General features: G+C 38.1%; 1 protein-coding gene across 2 annotated transcripts in view; it reads left to right on the top strand.

The window, feature by feature from the left end:
• The first annotated feature begins 10,094 nt into the window (after positions 1-10,094).
• Positions 10,095-21,697, top strand: part of ct (cut) — a 70,432-nt gene continuing 58,829 nt past the window's right edge. Inside the window, exon 1 of one of the 2 annotated variants that reach the window (NM_001272381.2) lies at positions 10,095-11,205. In NM_001272381.2, coding sequence (NP_001259310.1) covers positions 11,083-11,205 — 123 coding nt within the window. In that variant the 5' untranslated portion in view covers positions 10,095-11,082. The remainder of the gene's footprint in view (positions 11,206-21,697) is intronic. The other variant, NM_080025.2, reaches the window with a different exon arrangement.

The following is a 21,697-nucleotide window of genomic DNA, read 5'->3' on the forward strand; positions in this document are numbered from 1 at the left end:
TGCGATGGAATTCCCACAGAATAAATAGATAATGTTGGGTACAAAATCAAGAGGGGGCCTTGAGGTTTAGTAAAAAGGGAGCCCATTGATTGGCTCACGCACTTGTTGTTCAGGACCATTAATCAATAGGCCAAACGAGATGACGTCGGTGGTTTCTTTATGCTAATGTCCTGGATTCTTGAGTTTCTGAATTACCGGAAAATAGGGCAGGCAGAGAAAGAGAGACTTTTTGCTAAATGCCAGAAAATGCCAATAAATCACATACGAAAGAGAGAGAGGCAGTTGCGGTTTTCTCTTCGCTTCACTTGTCAGCGGCATCATTAATAATCCTTTACTTGCCCCGTAGCCTACTTAACGGCGGAAAAGTGGAGAAAAGTCTGGGTGGAAAAAGCAAACGAAAATCTAACAGAGAGTCTGAAGTGGAAGAAGGTAAATGATGCAAATAAACAAATGTCATATGCGTTGCGCATCTGCAGACGGTGGAAAACCCTTTTCGACTGCTGTCAACCTCAAAAATGTCATTAGGCAGGACGTGCTCTCTCCTTTCTCCACTTTCTCCTTGGATCCATTTCCCAGACTTACAAGCCTGTCACACATATGCTCAATTCGTGTAATTCGATTCAAAAGGACTCGCATTCCTTGATTCGGAATTAATGCAAATTAATGATGCCCAAAACGGATCCCAGCATCCTGTGTAAAATCAAATGTTTTTTTGGCCCGAGACGATTGCAAATAGTTTTTTAATGATTTCTCTTTTGGATTTTTTTCCTTTATGTTTTATAGTTTTTCTGTGGCAAAAAGTTTTATGGGAATTCCTTGGTGAGAAATAAGTTATTTTAAATATTATATATATATATATTATGTTGGTGTCAACTCTTCTTGGCCGTCTTTTCCCTTGAAAAATGTTCAATATCTTCAAATCTAGCTTTAAATCAACATTAAAAATTCCACACACGTCTGCCCGCAAGTATCTAGCAATTTTGGCACTTAAAAATTAATAATCCACCTGCCATCTGCCCTGGCAACAAGAAATAAAGATCTCGAGTCGAGTACAATTGACTGGCGAGTGGCACTTAAGAGTGATGGAAACCGAACAATCAAATCTGAATTATTATACAAGCCGTAAATGGGAATTAACAGAAGCTGAAACTCAAACTTAAGTTGATACTGGAAGTGAAACAAAAAACTCGAATGTGCGAACGTATCAAAGTCTGAGCGGACAATTTATAGTTTGAAGCTGACAATCAAGGTGGGCAAGGGAAAAATCTCTGACTTTATTTTTGGAAGCTGAAACAATTTCAAGAAGCCCCATTAACCTCAATTAGTGACTTCGGCCACGAACGAGATGCAAAACAATGGCAAACACAAACCAAACGCAAACCAACAAAAACAAAAAACAAAAAAAAAAAGAAAATACAAAACTCGAACTGAAACTGCTAATTAAAATAATGTCAATAAAATTGTTGTCCATTATATGCCAGCCGAAAATTGCATCCGAACGCTGGAGACTTGGATTGCCAAACGCTGAGAGGGCCAAAAGTCGAACGAGTAAAAAATAACAAATACAGAAAAAATAATTCAACACAAAACAAAAAAAATAATCACAAGTTGGCCATAAAAGTCAAACTCAAAGTACAAAGCAAGCCATAAACGAAAAACGAAAGATGAAAACAATAAGTCAAGGAGTTAACTTATTTACTCACACGCCGACCACAGTGCGTGCCAATAATGTAGAGCTAGGAAACTGGAGTAAGAATGCGTTCAACTATAGGTTATGACCTAAAAATATATAATTAATAATTATTAACTATTAGTTTCATTTTATAACCAAACACCGCAATTTTATTTTGAACATCGGAAATCCCAAATAAATACTATTCCTAACCGCTTGAAAACCATCGTATATGGTGAACCACCATATAAACTGAACAATCGAACAGGAAAATATTCCCACAAATTTCGTAAGTCCACAGTCTGCAATTGTGGCTGCTGGCAAAGCTAATTATTAGTTAACTTGTATCTTTAAGATACGCGCGACTCAAGTCGCAGCATTGCTTAATAGACCAGAACTCCCCTTCTTCTTCTTGCTCGGTTTTCCTTATGCCCAGTAATAGTAATCTGAAGACCCCGAGCCCCTAACTCCGAGATTCCCGCCAAAAGTCCGTTGGTCTGATGGCTCCATTGTCATAACACGTTTCCGTGCAGTTCGTCGCTTAGAGGTTTTGTATCTCATGGATGCACACACAAAGTCCATCCAATAGTACAATTCATTGGCTTTCCCAGCGCTGTCAAATGCATGATTTTCACATGTATCTATTAGATACGTTTGTATCTCTATGATTTTTTCCTTTTCCATTTTTTTTTTTTTTTTTTTTTTGGCGCACTGAGCGTGTCAATGCGTAGCAAACGACACAGTTTACCTCGCCAGCAGCCACGCCCACCCCTCGAACAAAATTATATAGTCTATATACTATATATAACTGCAGCTAGCTAACTAATTTTCCAAGAAAGATTTCTCCCCTGTGGGAAGAAAAAATAGGTATCTCAAGAGGTACAAGGTGGCTCTCTAAAAGCTAACAGCTTGCAGAAGAAAAAAATAGGTAAGCGATCAGCGTTCGAAATTCCGAAATCTGCATAATTAAAGGCGATAGCAGGACATGGATACTTTACATTGCACAGTGGTGAGTGACTTTAAAATAGGGTAGTAGAATTATTATATCGAATTTTACTCAAATTTTATCTGCTAAGAAATAACTATTTATTGGCTTAATACTTATGCTTAAGAAATCTCTTGAAATCTTTTGTACTTGTGTCATTCAAAAGCCTTATTTTGTTTTAAATCCTATTTTTTAACCACTGTTCTATGGATGAGTAACAAGGGTTGAGGGTGCTGTTGTGCACACTCATTAGAAAAAGGTCAGAAGTGGGTTGGAAAAAATCAAACATTTGTGCTGTTGATGTTCCCGCAGGAATCGCCGCTATCTATAATGCGTTATGTCTATCTGCGATTGGCAATTGTATATACTTGTATACTCAAGTATTTTAATGTTTCCAGTCGGTGGCATATGCAAGAGTCATAAATCTGCTTCGAAATGCTGATGATGAGCTATGCGTTTTCCATGCAAATCGCGACGGGGGAACGAGCGAGGCTTCTCAGTTTAATTGAAATGCAAATGCAGGAGATTGGCAACTGGCGGCCATTGTGGTCAGAAGATCACGCTTTCAAAACAATTCCAAAACGAATCCAAAACAAATTTAAAACACGATCAAATGCTAACGAAATCCGAGATCGCTGACGTTGGTTCTATGCACATTGTATCTATATATCGCTCAGTATCTCTATCTGTATCTACAACTCGGAGGCCTTTGCTTTTGTCTTCTGTCTGTTTGCGAGCTATCCAATAGCCCAGCGCAATCCACAATTCACAATCCGCAAGTCACCAGTCCAGGTATCGGTGTCCATTGGACGTAATTAGAACGAAAAGCTCAAAAAAGATGCAACGGAAATTTAGTGTGCGACTGAAATGCATCTGGCGGATTCTAATTCCAATTAAAGAGGCGCTTACCCAGGCGTTGAAGGATGTTTACCAAAGCGTAATGCGATCTCATCTATCAGCAGCACTTGAAGAAAACATATATTCCAATATTCCGGCAATGGTTTTAAGTGTATTAAATAAATAGTAGTTTCAAGAAATCGCATTGTCTATGAGCACTATTAGTGATTAGTTATAAAGTTATATAAACTAATAACCTTTAAACTTCAATGAACTCAATTTAAACCAATATTTAAATTTATAATATAAGAAATATGTTTCTTCACTTGTGGAGTTTCCCCATTTCCCTAATTTGTAATCCATTTGTCAAGGCAATTTTTTATGCAGTGCAGCCGCGTGATCATTGCGATCGAGAGCAACGTTGCCGATTTTCATGGCAATCGAAACTTGAGGCAGCTGGCATCTTCACAGCACCCTGACACCCTAGACTCTAAACTCGCCACCCTCCCCCCGCTTGATTATAATAATTTAAGCCGAATAAGAAGAAACCGAACCGAAGAAAGCGCCTTCAACAAAGGACAAGGAAGAAAAATTACTGCCTAGGAAGTGGAAGTGGGATGGTTTTAAAGGAGCTCCGAACTGCGCCTGCAATATGCAAATTAGCACGAGCCGAATCGAGATATATATGTATATGTATTGTATGTGTATGAAAATACACCCGGCTCTACGGCGGGCACCCTTTCGATTTTTATAATAAAGCGGGCAAACCCTTGAATCGAAGGTGAGTCCAAAGTTCCGAATTCCAAGTGAGGCGAGTAATGAGCAAAGGTGTTTAATTGTCGGCTGGCAGGACGAGGGAATTTATTTCTTCATTTTTTTCTGTATTTATTTTTCAAAAGCAGCTGGATAGCAAAAGCGGTAGCTTCGCAACATGTAGCAATTGCCACGTAATGGCTAACTTTTTGAGTCGCAATTTTGATTGTGTAGAAATATCAATCGCTAGGGGGGTAGATTGAATAAAGTGTTAAACGGTTTTAAATGGTCTTGGAAATGTGAGTACCTTAGTTTTATTTATAAGGCATATGTTGCTTAAAAATATATAATAATCAACTAGATATTGCAAATGACTTAAACAAAAAGGAGCGCTTAAATGATATTAATTTGCCCATCTAAATACCAACGCCCCCATTAACTCTTGCATTTAATTTCACTCCACGCCTGCGGCCGTGTAAACAACAATTCGCGAATCATTTATCTATTACGCAATTACGGCGGGCGCAACAATTGCCGCCTGTTGCTCCTTTTACCCCCTTCGGTGAAATTACCCAACCCTCCGATCCTTCTGGTGGAAATTCGCATTGCTAAATTTGGTGTAATTTTTTTTCGCAGCTTTTTTGTTTTCCAAACCACCAACAATGTGCAGGAGCAACAATGGCACGCACTGTTATTACCCCCGTCTTGAAGCTACCCAACCCTTTGCCCATTTTCAGGTTCACCCCTCTCTCTCGGCCGCCTTTCAACCCCTTGCAGTTGCAACACCTTTGCGTACTAGCCACGCCACGCCACAGCATACCACCCCCTCCGTCCATTTGCATTCCCCTTTCTCAACGGACTCCTTTCTCCTCATGTGTGCAATTATCGCGCATTTATTGCGAAACAATGCAAAATACACGGCAGCAACAGCCAAGGTCCAGTTCTATCAACTGTTGCTCTATCTTCTAAGGCTCACCACTTTAAATGGGCTTAAATACAAGGAAAATTTGATTAAGTGTGTATGTTGTACATACATACATACTATCTACATTGAAGGATAGACCAGTTATTTAAAGAAAAAACTAAAGGCAAGAAAATAAAAGGCACGATTTATACTAATTACACTTCGATAACTTCTATTTTCTCTCTCTGTATATGTGTGTTATGCAATTTGCTATTCTTTTTTATTTTCTTTTTTTTTTTTGGCAAAAAGGTCAAAAGGCAACCGATGTCCTGTGGCGCTGCTGACGCCGGCAGAGGTACTCCTGTAATTGCTGTCAATCTGCAGTATGGTTGTTGTTGTCGTTGTTGTTTTTTGGCAGCGAAAGGGAAAGCATTTTTTGTGAGAATTTTCATGTTTACGTCTAATTAACAGTAATTAACGCATTAAATGGGCGTGTGTATGGGTATTCGACGATATGTGTGCGTGTGTGCGTGCAAGTGAAAGTGTTTAGCAGGCCCTTTGGAAAATTATAGAAAAGTGTGTGAAATTCAACCAGCAAAACCGCAAGCTTCTAAATAACAGGGTAAAATAATGTTCACAACTAGAAAATATAACAAATTCTTACCAAATTAGACATTAAGATAAGTTTAAGCATCACTAAACAATTTCCATACCTGAAAATATATAAACAGAAAATAATTATGTATATCGAAGGATTGTAAAATAATATAATAATATAATAAAATAATATTCATCTGAAATATTTATAGTCACTTGCAATCTAGTTCCGTAATCAAATCGTCTAGCGTACACTGCTCGAAGAAAAATTGATTCGTTTGTTGCCCAAGAAACCCGAAAAAAGTCAAAACAAATCAAATCAATTTGCGACGCGCACACATACATACATGCAAGCACATGTCGAATCAGCCAACCAAAAACAACGCTAATATGACACTTTAACAGTTAGGCCAACACACACACGCACAACTAATAATAAAAAATCATAATTTCAATCAGCGACAACAACAAAAACAATGAATGCCAGCAAGTGAGAGGGAGTACGAGATAGTGACCAAGAGCATCATCGGCACCTGCATATCGCTCACTCCCTTGCACTCGTGCGCTCACATTGACGCAGTCGGCAGCGCAGTCGACGCAAAAAGAAATAAAACAAAAATAATAAAAGTAAAGCAAGAGCAAAAAAATATCACTCAAAATCCAAAAGAGATGAGAGCGCCTGCGCGCACCGACAGAGAATGAGTGCGAAAATGAGTGAGAGAGAGTGGAAGGAGAGTGAGTTTCTGAAGCGAGCGAGAGCGAGAGGGCGCGGTGTGTGCGAGCGAGAGGGCAGAAAGTAAACTTGAAAGCCGAAGAAAAATCAAAGCCAAAAGCTGTTCGAAAAAAAGTAGGAAAAAAAAAACAGAAATATAAAGAAGAGACATTCAATGGCGTTTGGTGCGAGCGAGATACAACGAGGCAATTGTTGTTTCTCTCTCTCTTTCTATCTTCGCTTTTCTTTGATTTTTACCATTAGTACTAACTGAACTATTTACCTTTGATTGTTGGATATGTCATACAAAAATTTAGAATATTTCCCTTTGCTCTAGTTAGAATATTATTGAATTGATTTCCTTTGAAATATTTCTTTAACTTCCTAATTACATCTTTATTCCCTTTGACCTTTTATAATTACAATGCATTTGCGTTTGCCCACTTTTTGATGAGATCAGCAAGATTGAAAACAATATGAATTTTGCATTTTGTCTTATCAATTTCTGATATGTGGTTTTATTTCTTTAATTTCTTAAAATATAAACTATTTTATGCATTTGAAGGTAAACTGAATTTATAAATATACCTCTATTAAATTTTATTATTATATATATTATTTATAATTATTATATTATTTATATATTAATTAACTATTATAGATTTATTATTTTGAATTTATGGTATGAAAAATTACTTTCCCGTTTTTATGTCAGATTGATTCTATTTGGATCAGAAATTTTTGTGATTTTGTAATTCGCATGTATATTTTTAAGTCTATACTTAATCCATTTCACCATTTTGCTTTGGTTTCTAACAAAATCCGTAAATTTTGTTTATCTTAAAATTTTATTATTTAAGTTTCTTTACAAACTTCATAATTCCTTGTTGATGTTTTTAAGTTTTGGGGAGAGCAACAGATATTGGATGCCCCTCGCAGGTAGCTGCGACGTCGACGTCGACGGCAGCAGAGCCGCACACAGTCGCACACGTGTGACATACATGAGTATGTGTGTTGTCCATTGACGTTGTCGTCGTCTGCTTTTCTGTATTTCTGCTTTTCTTTTTGCTCGCCAATCAAATGGGGCGGGGCTTAAATCGTTTGCTTCGCTTTTTTCTTCTTTTTTTGTCAGTCTCTTGCCCTCTGCTACTGCCGCTGCCTCAGTCGGCGTCTCTGCCACGGCTTTTCTTCTTCGACTTTTTATGTGACACTTGGCTATGTGTGTGCGATTTGGTTTTTATTATGCGAATTATCGAAAATCGAGAGCGCTTGTCTATATGAGTGCTTTTTGGGGCTTGAGCTAGTTTTAGTTTTTTTAAATTCTTATTTAATATGTTTGATTCAATTATTTTTAATAAAAAAACATTAATTGTCATTAAATTATAAAACTTGTTTGTTAAAAAAAAACCGGTTAAACCAAAAATCTATCCATTAATATAAGAACTATTCTTACTACCGGAAACTGAGTCAACATCTTGCATCCTCTTCAATGAAAATGAATTTTTATTAAATGTCCTGGAAATTTACAGTATGTTTAGCAAATCCAAACAATAATAGATATTTATAAAGCAAATCAAGAACATAAATAGCTTAAAAACATAAAACATAACATAGAACAGGTAAGGTAATCAACTTTTAATAAGTTGGATGTCTTGATGGAAGTTCGAAAGTATTTCGAAAACGAGTTCGAACCCCTTGCATTTTCGACTCAAAGACAGGAGAGCGAGTGAGTGAATATCTTGTGAGTATTTGGATTGAGTGGTTTCTTGAATTCCGCCGTTTTTAATCCAGTTGGAATTCTGCTGGTTGGCGGACACTTGTTTCTATATGGGCGATTTGTAGGGGTCTTCAATGCACTTATAATTTGTAATATTGCATAGTATGTATGTATATTTTAATATTTCTCGTCTTGTCATTTTTAAGAACGAATCTTTCTTTGTACTTCATTACTTTTACGAATTTCATCAGTCATTTTTTTTCATGATAATTATAACATGCAGTGATAATTTTTTTAAATTTGTAAGAACCATATATTGAATACTTGTATATTGCATTTTTGTATATAATGGCATAATGTATGTATTAACGAAATTATATAAAAATCCCTTATTGGTTTCCCCAATAATGTGTGGCTAAATTCCCTCACCTTTGTGGGTGGGTTGGCAGTTGGGGGTAAACTAGGAGCAATAAAATGAAATGAGTATTTTTTTCGGGGTGAGTACATTTTTCGACGCCGACGGCGGAACCGAGCATCGTTTTTTGTCTTCGTGTAGTTGGCGCTGCCCTTTCTCTCGGCTCTCCCGTTATTTTCGTTATTTTGCAAGCCGACGACGAAGTCCCCGAGCAGATCCAAGCCCCCAATATTCCCCGTACACCCCATTTACCAACAATTTTCCACCCAAATCCTAACCGCTTTTCAACCGATTTTCCTCTCAGACTGCAGCAACGCATCTGCGACTGCGACTTGGGTTCTCAGTCTCAGTTTAGGTGTAAGCCATAACCCCTTGGAAAATCCCAACCACATCGCCCCTCCCCGCCCAGCAGAAATCATGGGGTTTAGTAGAAAAATAGGGAGTGAGAATACCAAGGGGGTCGGGGGCGTCTGCATTGCACTTGGCGCTTCGATACAATTTGAACTTTTCTTTATGCGAAAATCCCGCAACGGGACTGCAAATTCCAGGGGTTTGCGGAAAAACACAAAATAACGGGAGGCTGAGAAGGGGCTTACTCTCCAATTTAATATTCCATGGATTTTTGAAGAGCCGAACAGAGACAGCCAGCCAAGGGACTTAAGTTAGGAATGCAATTTAAGGTGCATCATAAAGTGGCGGAAATTTGGAAAGGACAGATTGTTTCTAAATGTTACATTTACCTCTAAAAAAAAACATAAAAATTAAATTAAACAACAAAACATAGAATTGTTTGTTGCATTTAGCTTAATTTACACTTCGTATTTACTTTTTTATTTCCATCACTTTCTACTATTGTTTACTATGTTCGAACATTTGATGAATATAGCAGCTGCTTTTAATTCTAAGACTTATCTCGTGGAACTTTTAGTTCTTTAGTTCTTAACTTTAAAACTTATCAGTTTCAGAATAATACTTGAATTCCAGGTAAATCCCCCTAAAGCCAAAAAATATTACAACTTTCCGAAATATCCTCAATCTCAATCCCTCCGCCAGCGTCACAGTCGACGTTGCACTCAATCCTGCGCTCAATAAGCAACAACAACAAGCAGTAGTGGAGAGAGGCGAGCGCCTGGCTCTTTCGTTTCCAATAAGAAAAGCGATGTGCGAGCGGGAGGGCACTAGCCAAAGTGTCTGTGAATGAATGAATTTCAATACATGCAACTGACATGCGACGGCGCAGAAAAATGCTCAAAAATAAGAGTAAAAAAAAAAGCCGAGAAGGAAAGCGCAAAAAAAGTGAGAAAATCAAAAAGCTATTGAAAGAAATCAAAAGCAGTGCACGGGAATTGAGTGAGATTCTCTTGCGCGGAGCGTGAGAGAGCGAGCGAGAGAGTTGCGCTGCATGAGTGTGTTGTGTGTTTGTGGCGCCTCTGTCGCTGCCAACGCCGCTGTCGGCGCTCTCTGCGGCAGAGGGTTGTCGGCGCTTCGTTAACGTTCGATTTGTTCAGTCATCAACAGCATTCGTGACTGGCAACGTCGTTTCGTTCGTCCGTCGCCGAAAGAAATCGAGAATTTCAGAAGATTTTTGGATTCTACTGCCCCACAAGGCAGTGCAGCTTCTTCTTCTTAGCCGCGGCGCGGGTGTGTGTGCGTGTGTGCCCCTCTCTCTCACTGTGTGTGTACGTCGTGTGTGTGTGTGTGCAGAAGAATCCCCCCACCCACTTCATACAAAAAATTCATAAAAAAATAATTGCAAAAGAATGAATCTCGCTTGCCAAGAAGAAGAAACGTATTGATCATATTTATAAACAAAACAGCACACAGCCAAACAAATCAAAAAGGACTAAACGAACGTATAATATAACTGTTTATTATTTTTTTCAAGTGCATTTTTGTTCGCTAAAATATGTGCGCGTGTATGAGTGTCAAGTGTAAACAACAACAGCAACATCAAAAGCAACAACAGCGACAGCAAACATGTGCAAAATAAGCCACAGCCAAAAAGCAACAACATAATGATAATGGCTTGAAAAAATCACACACACAACAACAACAGGCAACAACCAAAACAACAACATCATACCCTCACCATTCAACAAACGACTACAACAAAATCCCCCACACAACAACAAGAAGAAACCCCCTTCCAAAAAAATCAAAAAAAATTCTTTTTCGGAACTAAAGTGAACAAAATATAAAACATAACATAACCATAATAATAATAATAATAACACACAGAAATTGGCTTATTTATGCATTTTTTTGAGCACGTAACAAGAAACATACTACTTAAGGTGTAAATGTGATGACTAAAAACGAAAACCGAATTAAATAACAACTAACTAACAAGTAAAATCGAAACGACAACAGAACAGAATAATGCCAGGCCTTATTAGCCCCAAATTGGTAGAATCCAAAAACTGAAAACCCCAAAAAAACCTAAGCAAAAACTGACTGAGAATTATTGAATTAACCCAAGAAAGCCCACGAATGCAGCCAACATTGCCACAAGCCGCTGGGACAGCCGATATGGATCTGACGGCTGTTCAATCAATCAACGATTGGTTTTTCAAAAAGGAGCAAATTTATTTATTGGCACAGTTTTGGCAACAGGTAAGAAAAGTTAGCAAAACGATGGAAAACGGTGCTTAAAAGCAAGAAGTTTCGTGTTTCAAGAATAATAATATGAATATAGTTCAATGAATTGGCCAAACAAGCTGAGATTACGGGTTCGTAAAATGTTCGGTGCAAAAGTGTTTTATCTTCTGTTCTCACTTTTATTCGCATTGACAAACAGTCTTACGTTTATATTACATGCAAGGTGTATCTTATTTTTGTCAACAAAAAGATGAAATTACACCTGTTATATGTAGCATAAAATTTGATACTTGCGTTTTCTAACTTTATATGAATGAAATGAATTCGATTCATACAGTATTGTGTATTCAAAGTGAAAAGTTTAGGGAGCGTAACGCGAAAAGCCCGAAAGCCTTTAAAACGTTATAAGCTAAAATTAGAACTTTCCATACATTGATTAGACTAAAAAGTCATATACAAATTTGCAATTATCATTGTAACTAAACAGTGAATAGTTCCCGAGTTCTGTGATATTCGTTGCATTTCACTGGAAACTCCCACAGCTGACAACAATAACCCTAGTGCGCCCAGCCGCCCACTTTAACCCCACACAGCCCCCATATTTTGGCCCCGCAAACTGCTTAACTTAACTTAAGTTAACTAATTGAGTTTGCGTGTCTATGGCAAATGTGTTTTTATTGTTGCTGGCCCGTTATTGTTGTCTAATTTCTTGTTGTAAATTTATTTATTTTTTCTGCTATTATTGATTTCTGAAAAAAAATTTGTTTGCACAAAACAAAAACAACAAATGCAAAGTGCAACAAGCAAGTAATAAGTGAACAGTTTATTGCTTGAATAACTTTTTTTTTTTTTGAAGCGTTTTTTTTTCTGTTTTCTACTACCAGTGAACCGAAAAAGATAAAGCCAGACAAGATCGGCCAGACGGAAGAGACAATTCAGATGGGGGTTTCGCTGTAAAAGGGGGCGTGGAAAATCGGGAGGCGGGGGCCAGACGATGCTGAGAATTTCGCTGGCCAAATGCCAGACTCCGAACAAATAAGGCGGCAAAATAACATTAGAGGCCAAAAAGGGGAAAAGAAAATCATCTGCCAGACCAGACATGGAAATATCAACTGCTGTATATATTTTTGAATATTTCTATATATAAAAATACTCTCTATATGGTTTGGCAAGTTAATTAGGTTGCGTCGACAGCCGGGCAAATTTTTTAATTGGAGTTTCTTCTTCGATTGATCGTGAAAAGCGAGAGACGCGCACAGTGAAAGACAGACATGGAAAAATTCCCGGAAAATCTAGACATTTGCCGTCGGTGAATGGCGTTTTTTCCCGCTCCACAAATATTTTTGTACAAGATATGGCGATGCAAACTGCAATCAATAAAACTTAAATAAGCAAAACCAAAAGCTATCCTATCGACTTTTTCCGGAGAACCACAACAAAGGCAAAAAGATGAGAAGCCGCAGAACTCGTTAGGATTACTTGAAGTCAGTGGTGTACACAGGATTTTATGAATGGGGCTTTGCTGATCTCAAATAGAACCGGTTTTTATTTAATTAAATGCATTTGCTTGTTATATTTAAATGTTAGATATGTACATAGTGATAGAGCATAGTGTTGGCGGCCTAAACGAAAACACAAAACCCCATCTAAAGGCGCCACTGTTTTGGGTTCTTTTTTCCTCTTTCCTAACGATCATTTAATGGCTTTCAAAAGCTTCAAGTCTTCTATAACTTTCAAGATCCCTCAACCAATGATCGATTGTGATCAATGAATCAATATTTGAAAGGTTTCGTCATGCCTTCGCATGCTGATCAACAAAACAAAATTAGAACTCGATCCATAAATACCATTTCTCTGCGGCAGAAAAAAAGGTTATTCAACATAACTAAATTTGCCAACCAAAAATAGAAGCTTATTAAATAAATTAAACAAACCGCAGACAGACGTCTACAGCTGTCCAAATGAGTTGATAAAACAATTTTTATAGTATTTCACTTATTTATTTATTTACATTTCAAGAACAGAGCGCGCGCGAAAAAATTGACACAAATCGAATTCGAAAAAGCAACAATAAAAATGTGCTTGATTAACACAAAGTTTTGTCATTAAATATATAGAACGGTGGCACCGAAAAAACGATCACAAAAAATTGAAAAAAAAAACAAGTGCAAGAACAAAAAGCAGAAGCCAAAGAAGAACCAAAAGTTAAAAAGAGCAAAATTAATTTCCGTAATGCAATCTATAAACTTGACCCATTAACATCGAACAGATTTTTTGTTTAGCTTCTACAATTACCGAAATCCGAAAAACCATAAACCGAAAACTAGATGAAAGATGAGGTTTTTGTCATTGATTTGTGCTGATTCAAACTAGAAAAAAAAAAGATGGAAATGGAAAGACAACAAAACCGAACTAATTGCCAAATGCATTTGCTGACTTAAAAAATATTAAAAAAAAAAAAATAGAAAAGTTGAATTGAAAAGATGAGAGTAAATCGAGTTTGGGTTCCGTTTTAATCGAATTGAAACCGGTTTATAGGGTAGTCACCACCACCATAGCACCATCACAGATGCAGATACGGATATAAAATACGAAATGCGGAATACCGGGGACGAGCATTGATAGTTTATAAAGTTTAATTTTCAAAGATGGCGTCCCGGCATTTGCATATGCCGAAAATGAGCAGCCAAGGGTTGTCCCTTAAGCCCTTGGAAGCACACGGATACCTTGTACACATATACGATATCATACCATGCTATACCAAACCATAGATACCATATTGCCAGATACAGTATACAGATAGAGATCAGATCGGTGGACTGAGCGGCGGCGTGTGTCGTATAATTTTTAGCGTTTTAAGTGCAATTTACTCGCTCTCTGGCAGAGAAGCCAGCTAATGAGTCACAGAAACCGAAACGTGGATGAATGGGGGGGGGGGGGTGTTTGAAAAAGGGGTTATACCAAGAATCACAGACCGAATTCAACCACCCACACAGCACACAGATGCATACATATGTATGTAGACACACACGCATGGTATATGAAAATATTTCAGTCAGTTCAATCGTTCGATCGCTGGAAAGATATGTTAATATAATTAAATTAATTTGTCAGCACGGAAATTAAAACAGAAGCGGCATCGGCAGCAGCAGCAGCAAAAACAGAAACCGAAATGTCCATCACATCCACATCGGTACACATACATAGTATCTATAACAAAATGCGACGAACGAATCGAAACGATACTATACTATACCATACTATACTATACTATACGAACCGAACGAAACGAAACGAGACGAATCGAAATGAAAATCGAACAATTAAAAGCTTGTGGTGGGTGGGTGGAGATGGCGATCTGAACCCGAGAACTCGAACTCGATCTGAACTACCACGCAACTAATAATGTGAAATAAAAAATCATTTGGAAATTATTATTAAAAATTGAGTTCATGAACTATGTGTGTCCGTCCCGTCCGTCTATGCCAACATATGTGTATCTGTATCTGTGTGTGCTCGATCAATTTTTATTATGATTATTTGCTATTTCCCTCTCTTTCCGGTTTATGGCATTAATTATGAATAGCCATTGAAGCTAATTGAAGCCGGTCGAATGGAGTGTCCTCATGTAACTTGGGAACTAACTAACCATCAAACGCACTTCAAATTTCCCATCTGATATGTTTAGGCCGTAATTAGCTGATTTTCAATCGAATAAAGCATCGAGCTATGCAATGACCTGAAGTAACTCAGCTTGCAGTCATCTTAATCAATTGAAATTTTACACAGCACTAAAGTGGGCTTTTCAAAGTATGTGGGTTGTGTGTTTGGGCATTTTTTAAAACCAATACGCCAATCTAAATCGCAAGGAGATCAGCTTGTGGTTATCAAACGAATAAATACCTATTAAACCACCCTGATACTTTATATACTCATAGTAAGCACTAAAATAAGTACATATGTACATATTAGTCGTCTTTCAGCTAACCTGATGTAACTCAGCTTGCTGCCATCAAATCAAACTGAAACTTCACACTATCATATAAGTGGGAAAATGGGAGGGGATCGGGGAATGGATCTCCAGCTAAATCGCCACACGGCAAACAGCGACACTAATTGAGCATAAATATCATAAATGCTAAATGCGCTTTGCGTGGTGTGCATCAATTGTCATTGCATCATTAATTCCGCATCTAGACGAACGAACCGAACCGTCTTACAAAAGCTGGCGATGCCAAAAATGAAGAAGCGGCAGTGGCATCAGCGGAAAAGAAAAGATTCGACGGCTTTTGTGTACAACTTAATAACAACTAATTGTCTTTTTATATGCATATATATATATATATATATCGTATGTACATACATATACACATCGGAGGGACATAGGAAAAAAAAAGCCAAACCAAAAACGATTGTGGAGCGGAAAAAAGGGGAAAGGATGGCAAACCTGTCTTGAAAATCTTTGCCTTTGTTTTTTTTTTTTTGTGTGTGCGCTGATGCCTCTTTCATCTTTCAGTTGTCAGTAATTTGTGCAGCTCAATATATCAGTCGATATCTTATGAGTTTTTAATTTCAGGTTTCTCATGTGTGTCTCGCCATCAATTTGATTTCCTACACGGCGAGTTTTTCTTTTTCTCGCTTGAAAAGGACAAATCGTTAAAGCGAATGAAAAAAAAAACCCACTGATGTTGAGGATATTGAATAAAATATCATTTTGTGCACGCCCCCTTTTCGAGAGGAAAACGAAGAGGAACTCGCCACAGAACCAAACGAACCAACTGATGATGATGAGTTTCTGTGAGCTTCTCCTCTCGGGATTCCCTTGGTATTGGCAACATTTTGTGTGATCGATACGTTGAATGCAAAAAATAAGAGTCTGAAAAATATAAAAGGAAATATAGTATCTCGGCTGCCGAGTCCCACAGAGAATCCCCTCGAAAAGTTCGTTTCTTGAGTAATGACCAACGCCCGAGGAGTGCACATTAAAAAGGAATCATCATTATTGGCAGGGGGGATCAAGGATTTTATTGGCGGGCTTGCTCCATTAAGGCAAAAAACTCAAAAAAAAAAAAAAGAATTGAAAAAAAGAACAGCTCTTGATCTTTTCGCATTTTTCCTCTTTTTTAGTGAACCGAATTTTTGCACACAATTTTACATCGCGCTGTCCCCGTGGCGTTTTTCAGATGTTTTTACAATTTTTTATTGATGCTTTAATTAAGTTGTTGGTTTTTGCGCGCCTAACACGCCCACGCCAGACGCCTCCCCTGCCAACGCCCCTGCAATATATGCATTTCGTCGTCTGCTTGGCTCTCTTTTTATTATTTTTGGCACGACATGAAAATTAGTTTAGAATTTAATTCGCTTTGACTTTTGAGTGCTTGTTACCATTTGAAATCCATTGCTACCCCACCGTAGCAGATTTCTATGTGCACAAAGCAGTTTTATGTTTAATTTGCTGTTATTGAAATATTTGATGTGGCATAACTTTAGCTGTTTACCTTAGATTCCCCTGCTAGTATCTAGAATCAGGCGTATATTTCTTTTTCATCGGAATCGACAGACGCTCGATTGAGCTTTATAGTTGCACAAATGGAACGGCAGCTTGGCGAAATGTTTATATAATTAATTATGTGAAATATTCCCCCCAAGATTCCATATCGTTTTGTGGTTTTGCACTGCGGTATTAGCATGTGCATATGTGTGCGTGTGTGTGAGTGTTTGCTGATTATTTTTATTGGGAATAAGTCTTGAAATTTCCTCCTGAGGGAGCTCGACAAAATTTTCGGGTGCTTTTTATTTGCGATAAGGTTCAGAGTTAGTTTCTAATTAACATTTACATGGATCTGAGGTATTTCGCTTTAAAAATATTATTTTGTATGGCTCGACTGATCACAAGAAAAGCTTGACTGTACCGCAATCGTTTTCATAAGGTTTCCATTTGTTTTCCCGGACATAATCCCACGAGAAGAACTCGTTTGCAGCTCGGATCTTGTCATCGTTCGATTAATTTCATTCCCGTCGAGAAGTTGGACCTTGGGAGGGTTTCCCCGTGTCGCCTCATCTGCTGTTTGACCCTTTCACATGGGTGGTTGCTCTTTTCCGCCCAGAAGGGTTGGTATTGGGGTTGGATTGGCTTCGGTTTTTCGACCGGGCTTGGGCCAGTTTGTCAATTGTCGGGCCTGTTTCGCTATAATTTATCAGTTGGTATGCAAATGAGTTTGATTTATTCAATGAGCTGAGCACAATTCCAATTTTTTAATTCGAGTGAAGAGCGGCACCAAAAAAAAAATCAAACGAAAATAATATATTCCTCTGTTTTTTTTTTTATGGACAGCTGGGATAAAATTCTCAATTTTTTTGATATTTTTTCGGTCGTTTTTGTTTTTTGCATTTTTTCTAGCTATGCTGCTGCAGCATGCCACAAAATGTTGCGCCTCATTGCAAGGCAACAGACGTAAAAAAAAGAAAGAGAGAGGGAGATAGAGGGGAGAAGAAAAAAGAAAAATATATATCTGCGGCATATGCGGCATGAATATCGGGGTTGGTTAAGAAGGGGGGCACATCCCGATCCCGATCCCGATTCCGATCCCGAGTAAAATAAAAACACATTTATGCATTTTATCTCAGAGCCTGCGAGTGAGTATGTGCCCCACTCAATCATAAAGCATTGGCAGGCGTAAATCAAATCAAGTAGCAACGGTTGCAGTTGCAGATGGATGTGGAGTTGAAGATGCTGCATGTTGCACGCACACCACCAGCACAAAGACAATGATTAAGTAGGCAAAATACTCTTACTTCCCTCTTCTCCGATTCTTCTGAGTCGTCTCTTCTCCGGTTCTCCGGATCTTCAGTCTTCAGTTTTTAGTTTTCGGGCTACCCTTTGCCGGTTTTTCCTTTTTCTTTTTTTTTTTTATGTTTTTAATTATTGCCGTACGGTGGCTGACAAAAGTCTGCGACCAAACAGTGACAAACAATGCGCACATGTTGGCTGCTTCCCTTTCCTATATTTAGATTTGTTTTTCCCGCTTAGCTTGCTACCATATAACTTGGTTTCCCTATTGATCACACGATTTTTTACTGTTTGTGTGTGCTTTGCCATATCGTTTTCATCTTTCGTCTGAAATGCAACTTCAACGATTGATAGAACTGAAGAACTTTGGTGGCATAACACGAACAACTCAAGAGTTCGATTTTCAGATCTCTGGATCTCGATACGCCTACATGCAAGTCGGAAAAATTCTCATCGGCCCAACGATTTGCTTTTCACACACTAATGCCCTCTGTAGTTGAGAAGCTTCCTCTACTCAAAACTGTGCATTCAATTCAAGACCCCTCATCATCCAGATAGATTTCTACTTCTGCTGACGCGGCTTTTTCAAGTTTCGTCTCATTGTGTGGATCATCATCCGTTGTTGTTGTGCCCAAATAATGCTTAAACATATGAATTACTATATAGATCAACTGCAAATGTACAGCGACAACGAGAAGACAGATCCCCAGGACACTGGGAGAAAAGTTTACACTATACTGCTTGAGTAACAATGTCTTATTTTTATTGTTTTTTTTTTTTATATCATATTCATATTTACTATATCATTTTTTTGCTCCGCGGTCTTGCAGGTTAAACTATAATCTTAATCATTTTCAAAATATTTCGTTTATGCCAACTATGTGATATTTTTCATCAGTGTTTCAGCAGCAGAGACAGCTACTCGAGATATTTGTTGTTGCTCGTGTTTTACTAAATACTTTGTCTGTTTAGATATAGAGACACACACAACTGGCAGCCAGCGATCAATGTGATCAATCGCGCTTCAATTTTTCTTCTTTTCAAAGAAGAAAGAGATTTGGTTTGCTGGTGCTTTTGCTTTTTTTTTTTGTTTTTTGTCTGCGGAAATCTTTTGTGCCACTCTATATATACTGTGATGTGGCCTCAAGTGGCCGCTTGTTGTTGTATTATTAGCTAGTTTGGTTTTTTATATTTCGGTTTCTTTTTTTGTTTGATGGAAATGGGGGTGTCGGTCTCCGTCTCCAACAAGTGGCAGTTGAACGGTTGCTAAGTAGCTCAGATAATGGCATAGCGTAATGCCCTCCACTCCCCACCAAGCATAAAAAAAAAAAAAATAAAACATATAGACAAACACCCCCGCTCTCGAATAATTGAGTGTCAATTATACACACACATGAGCCATGGGCCTCTTGAGTTTTGGTGTTACTCGATGTCAGCTGTTGAAAATATTAGAAAAAATTATGGACGTAAATATTGTGCATTTCATTGATGGTTTTCTGGATTCTGTTTTTTGTTTTTTGTTCTGTTTTGGGGAAATATATGGGGGCGTGGAAAAACAGTTTTTAATGTGCGGGGGAAAATATCTTTATTTATTAATTTATGGATATGCAGCAGGCCGAGAAGGAGAAGATAATGTGTGTGGAAATTCGGGGAAAAATTAAACAAGTCCACCACATATGGGGCATTCTTTCGGTGCAGCTTCTCCTTTTTGGCAAATTGATGATCTCAGTTGATTTTTGTGCATCTGCAGCAACTCAACTCTACGGTTCTCAAAATTTTCGAAAGAACAAGGAAACACAATTTCCATACATATAGACATGCATAAAATCAAATTGCACTTGTTGGCAGCCATCGTCACTGGGGAAGAGGCTAATAAAAAATTTTCGCTGCTGCCATATCGAACGACATAAAAACTGATCGACAACGACAAATATAACTCGTTGCGGCGGTGGCTTCGTTTTGTTTCAGCTTTCTAGTACCCGTTAATACGATGGGTATATTGTATTCGTCAGTCATTTGATTAACATTACAATATCGCGGGATCTTTACAAGCCCAGCCGAATCATTCGTGCGAATCGGGCTATTAATGGGAATGTTAACTTAGTTTATGTGTGAAATTACGGCCTTTGGGTATGCAACAGTACGAGGTATTTCCTAGTCGTTAAATTCGACTCTAATGTTGTTGTTTTTTCGGAAGGCATGAAAAAATAATGCCCAGAGAACCGATGGTTGCCTTTTCTGGGATCGGAATCAGAATCGGGACTGGGACTATGGGGCCTGGTCCCTGGTGTTGTTGTAAATTTTAATGATCTGTCATTTCGATTTATTTTATTTTCAACCGAAAACGCCGAAAGAGACAGAAACAGATACGGCGAATGGCCAACAGAGAGACAAAAGCGAACTGACTGACTGATCGGACGGCGATCGTAGAGCGCACGTCAGCTGCATATTAAATTAAAAGGTATTATATTGTACTAAATATATATATATGTATATGTATATGTATATGTTTATACATCTCTCGTGCGAAAGAGTGAGGTGGTGGGAGGAAGGGGGCGGGCCAGGGGTATGTATAGCGTTCTTCCTCTTTGTTGTTCATGTGACATGACGAAGTGATCTGCTCCGGTCTCGACTCGACTTCGATAAAAATATCCACACATCGATAGAATTTGAATTTGAATTTGACTTTTCTGTGTTCAGTTCAGTTGAGTTTCGGTTTCAGTTTTTTTTTTTTTTTTTTGTTTTTTTCAGGGCCCCCCCTACCACCCAACGTCTTCCCTTCCCCCAATTTGGCATAGTTTTCGTAGCCCATTGTTGGGGAACTAATTCTTGCCGCCGTATATTTGATTCGATGGGAACTAGAGCGCATTGTACGCTTTGTTCTGGTGCCTCTTCTAGTTCACATGTCGCTACGTTATAATTTTTCCTATTTGTTTTTTATTTTTTTGGTATATTTTTCATTTAATTTATTTGTTTTTTGATTTCACAATATTTCGATCGGGCCAGGCAAATAAATTTTCAACCAGAATATACGAATAATACTTTTACTGGGCTTTCAGAAAAAAAAAAACTGAAAATTTATTGAAAATCCAAGAGGCAGACAAAGAAAATGAAGGCACAACAAAGGAAAGCAAAGTTTGTCATAAAATTTTATAACTTTTCCCGCCGCGCTACATCTGCAGATATAGTATATCTATATGCTATAGTCTAGGATATCAGTTGTGACAATTTATGGTGATTGCCAATACTTTTGCGTGTGTGGGCGATGGACCATTGTTATGTTTCGGGGATTAGTTTGCCACTGTTAATTTGTTAAAATTTATTTCAAATTGCTCTGTTTCTTGTGGTGTTTTCTTTCCCCCGGTTTTTATGGGAAAGGGGGCTTTATGGTGTGTGTCCATGATAGTTGCTCATTTGGCTGGCTCATTTGGTATCGGGGCATCATAAATATTTAAGAGGTCATAAAAGCGAGGGCGGGCCATACCCCCTCCCTCATAATTGGCAAGCACTGATAAGCACACACATACATGTTGGGTATATTCCCTTTAATTATGATATAATGTTTGGCCCAAAGTTTTCCCTTCGCATAATTGCCAAACATTTTTGGCATCCATCGGGGGGTTTCGAGGGTTTTCTGGTAAATTTCTATTGAATTCTCTTGTGCTGGGTGTGTTTGTGTGCGTGCGTGTTGTATATTTTTTGTAGTTCGAGTAAATC

Source organism: Drosophila melanogaster, chromosome X, assembly GCF_000001215.4.
Source record: "Drosophila melanogaster chromosome X".
Taxonomy (NCBI): domain Eukaryota; kingdom Metazoa; phylum Arthropoda; class Insecta; order Diptera; family Drosophilidae; genus Drosophila; species Drosophila melanogaster.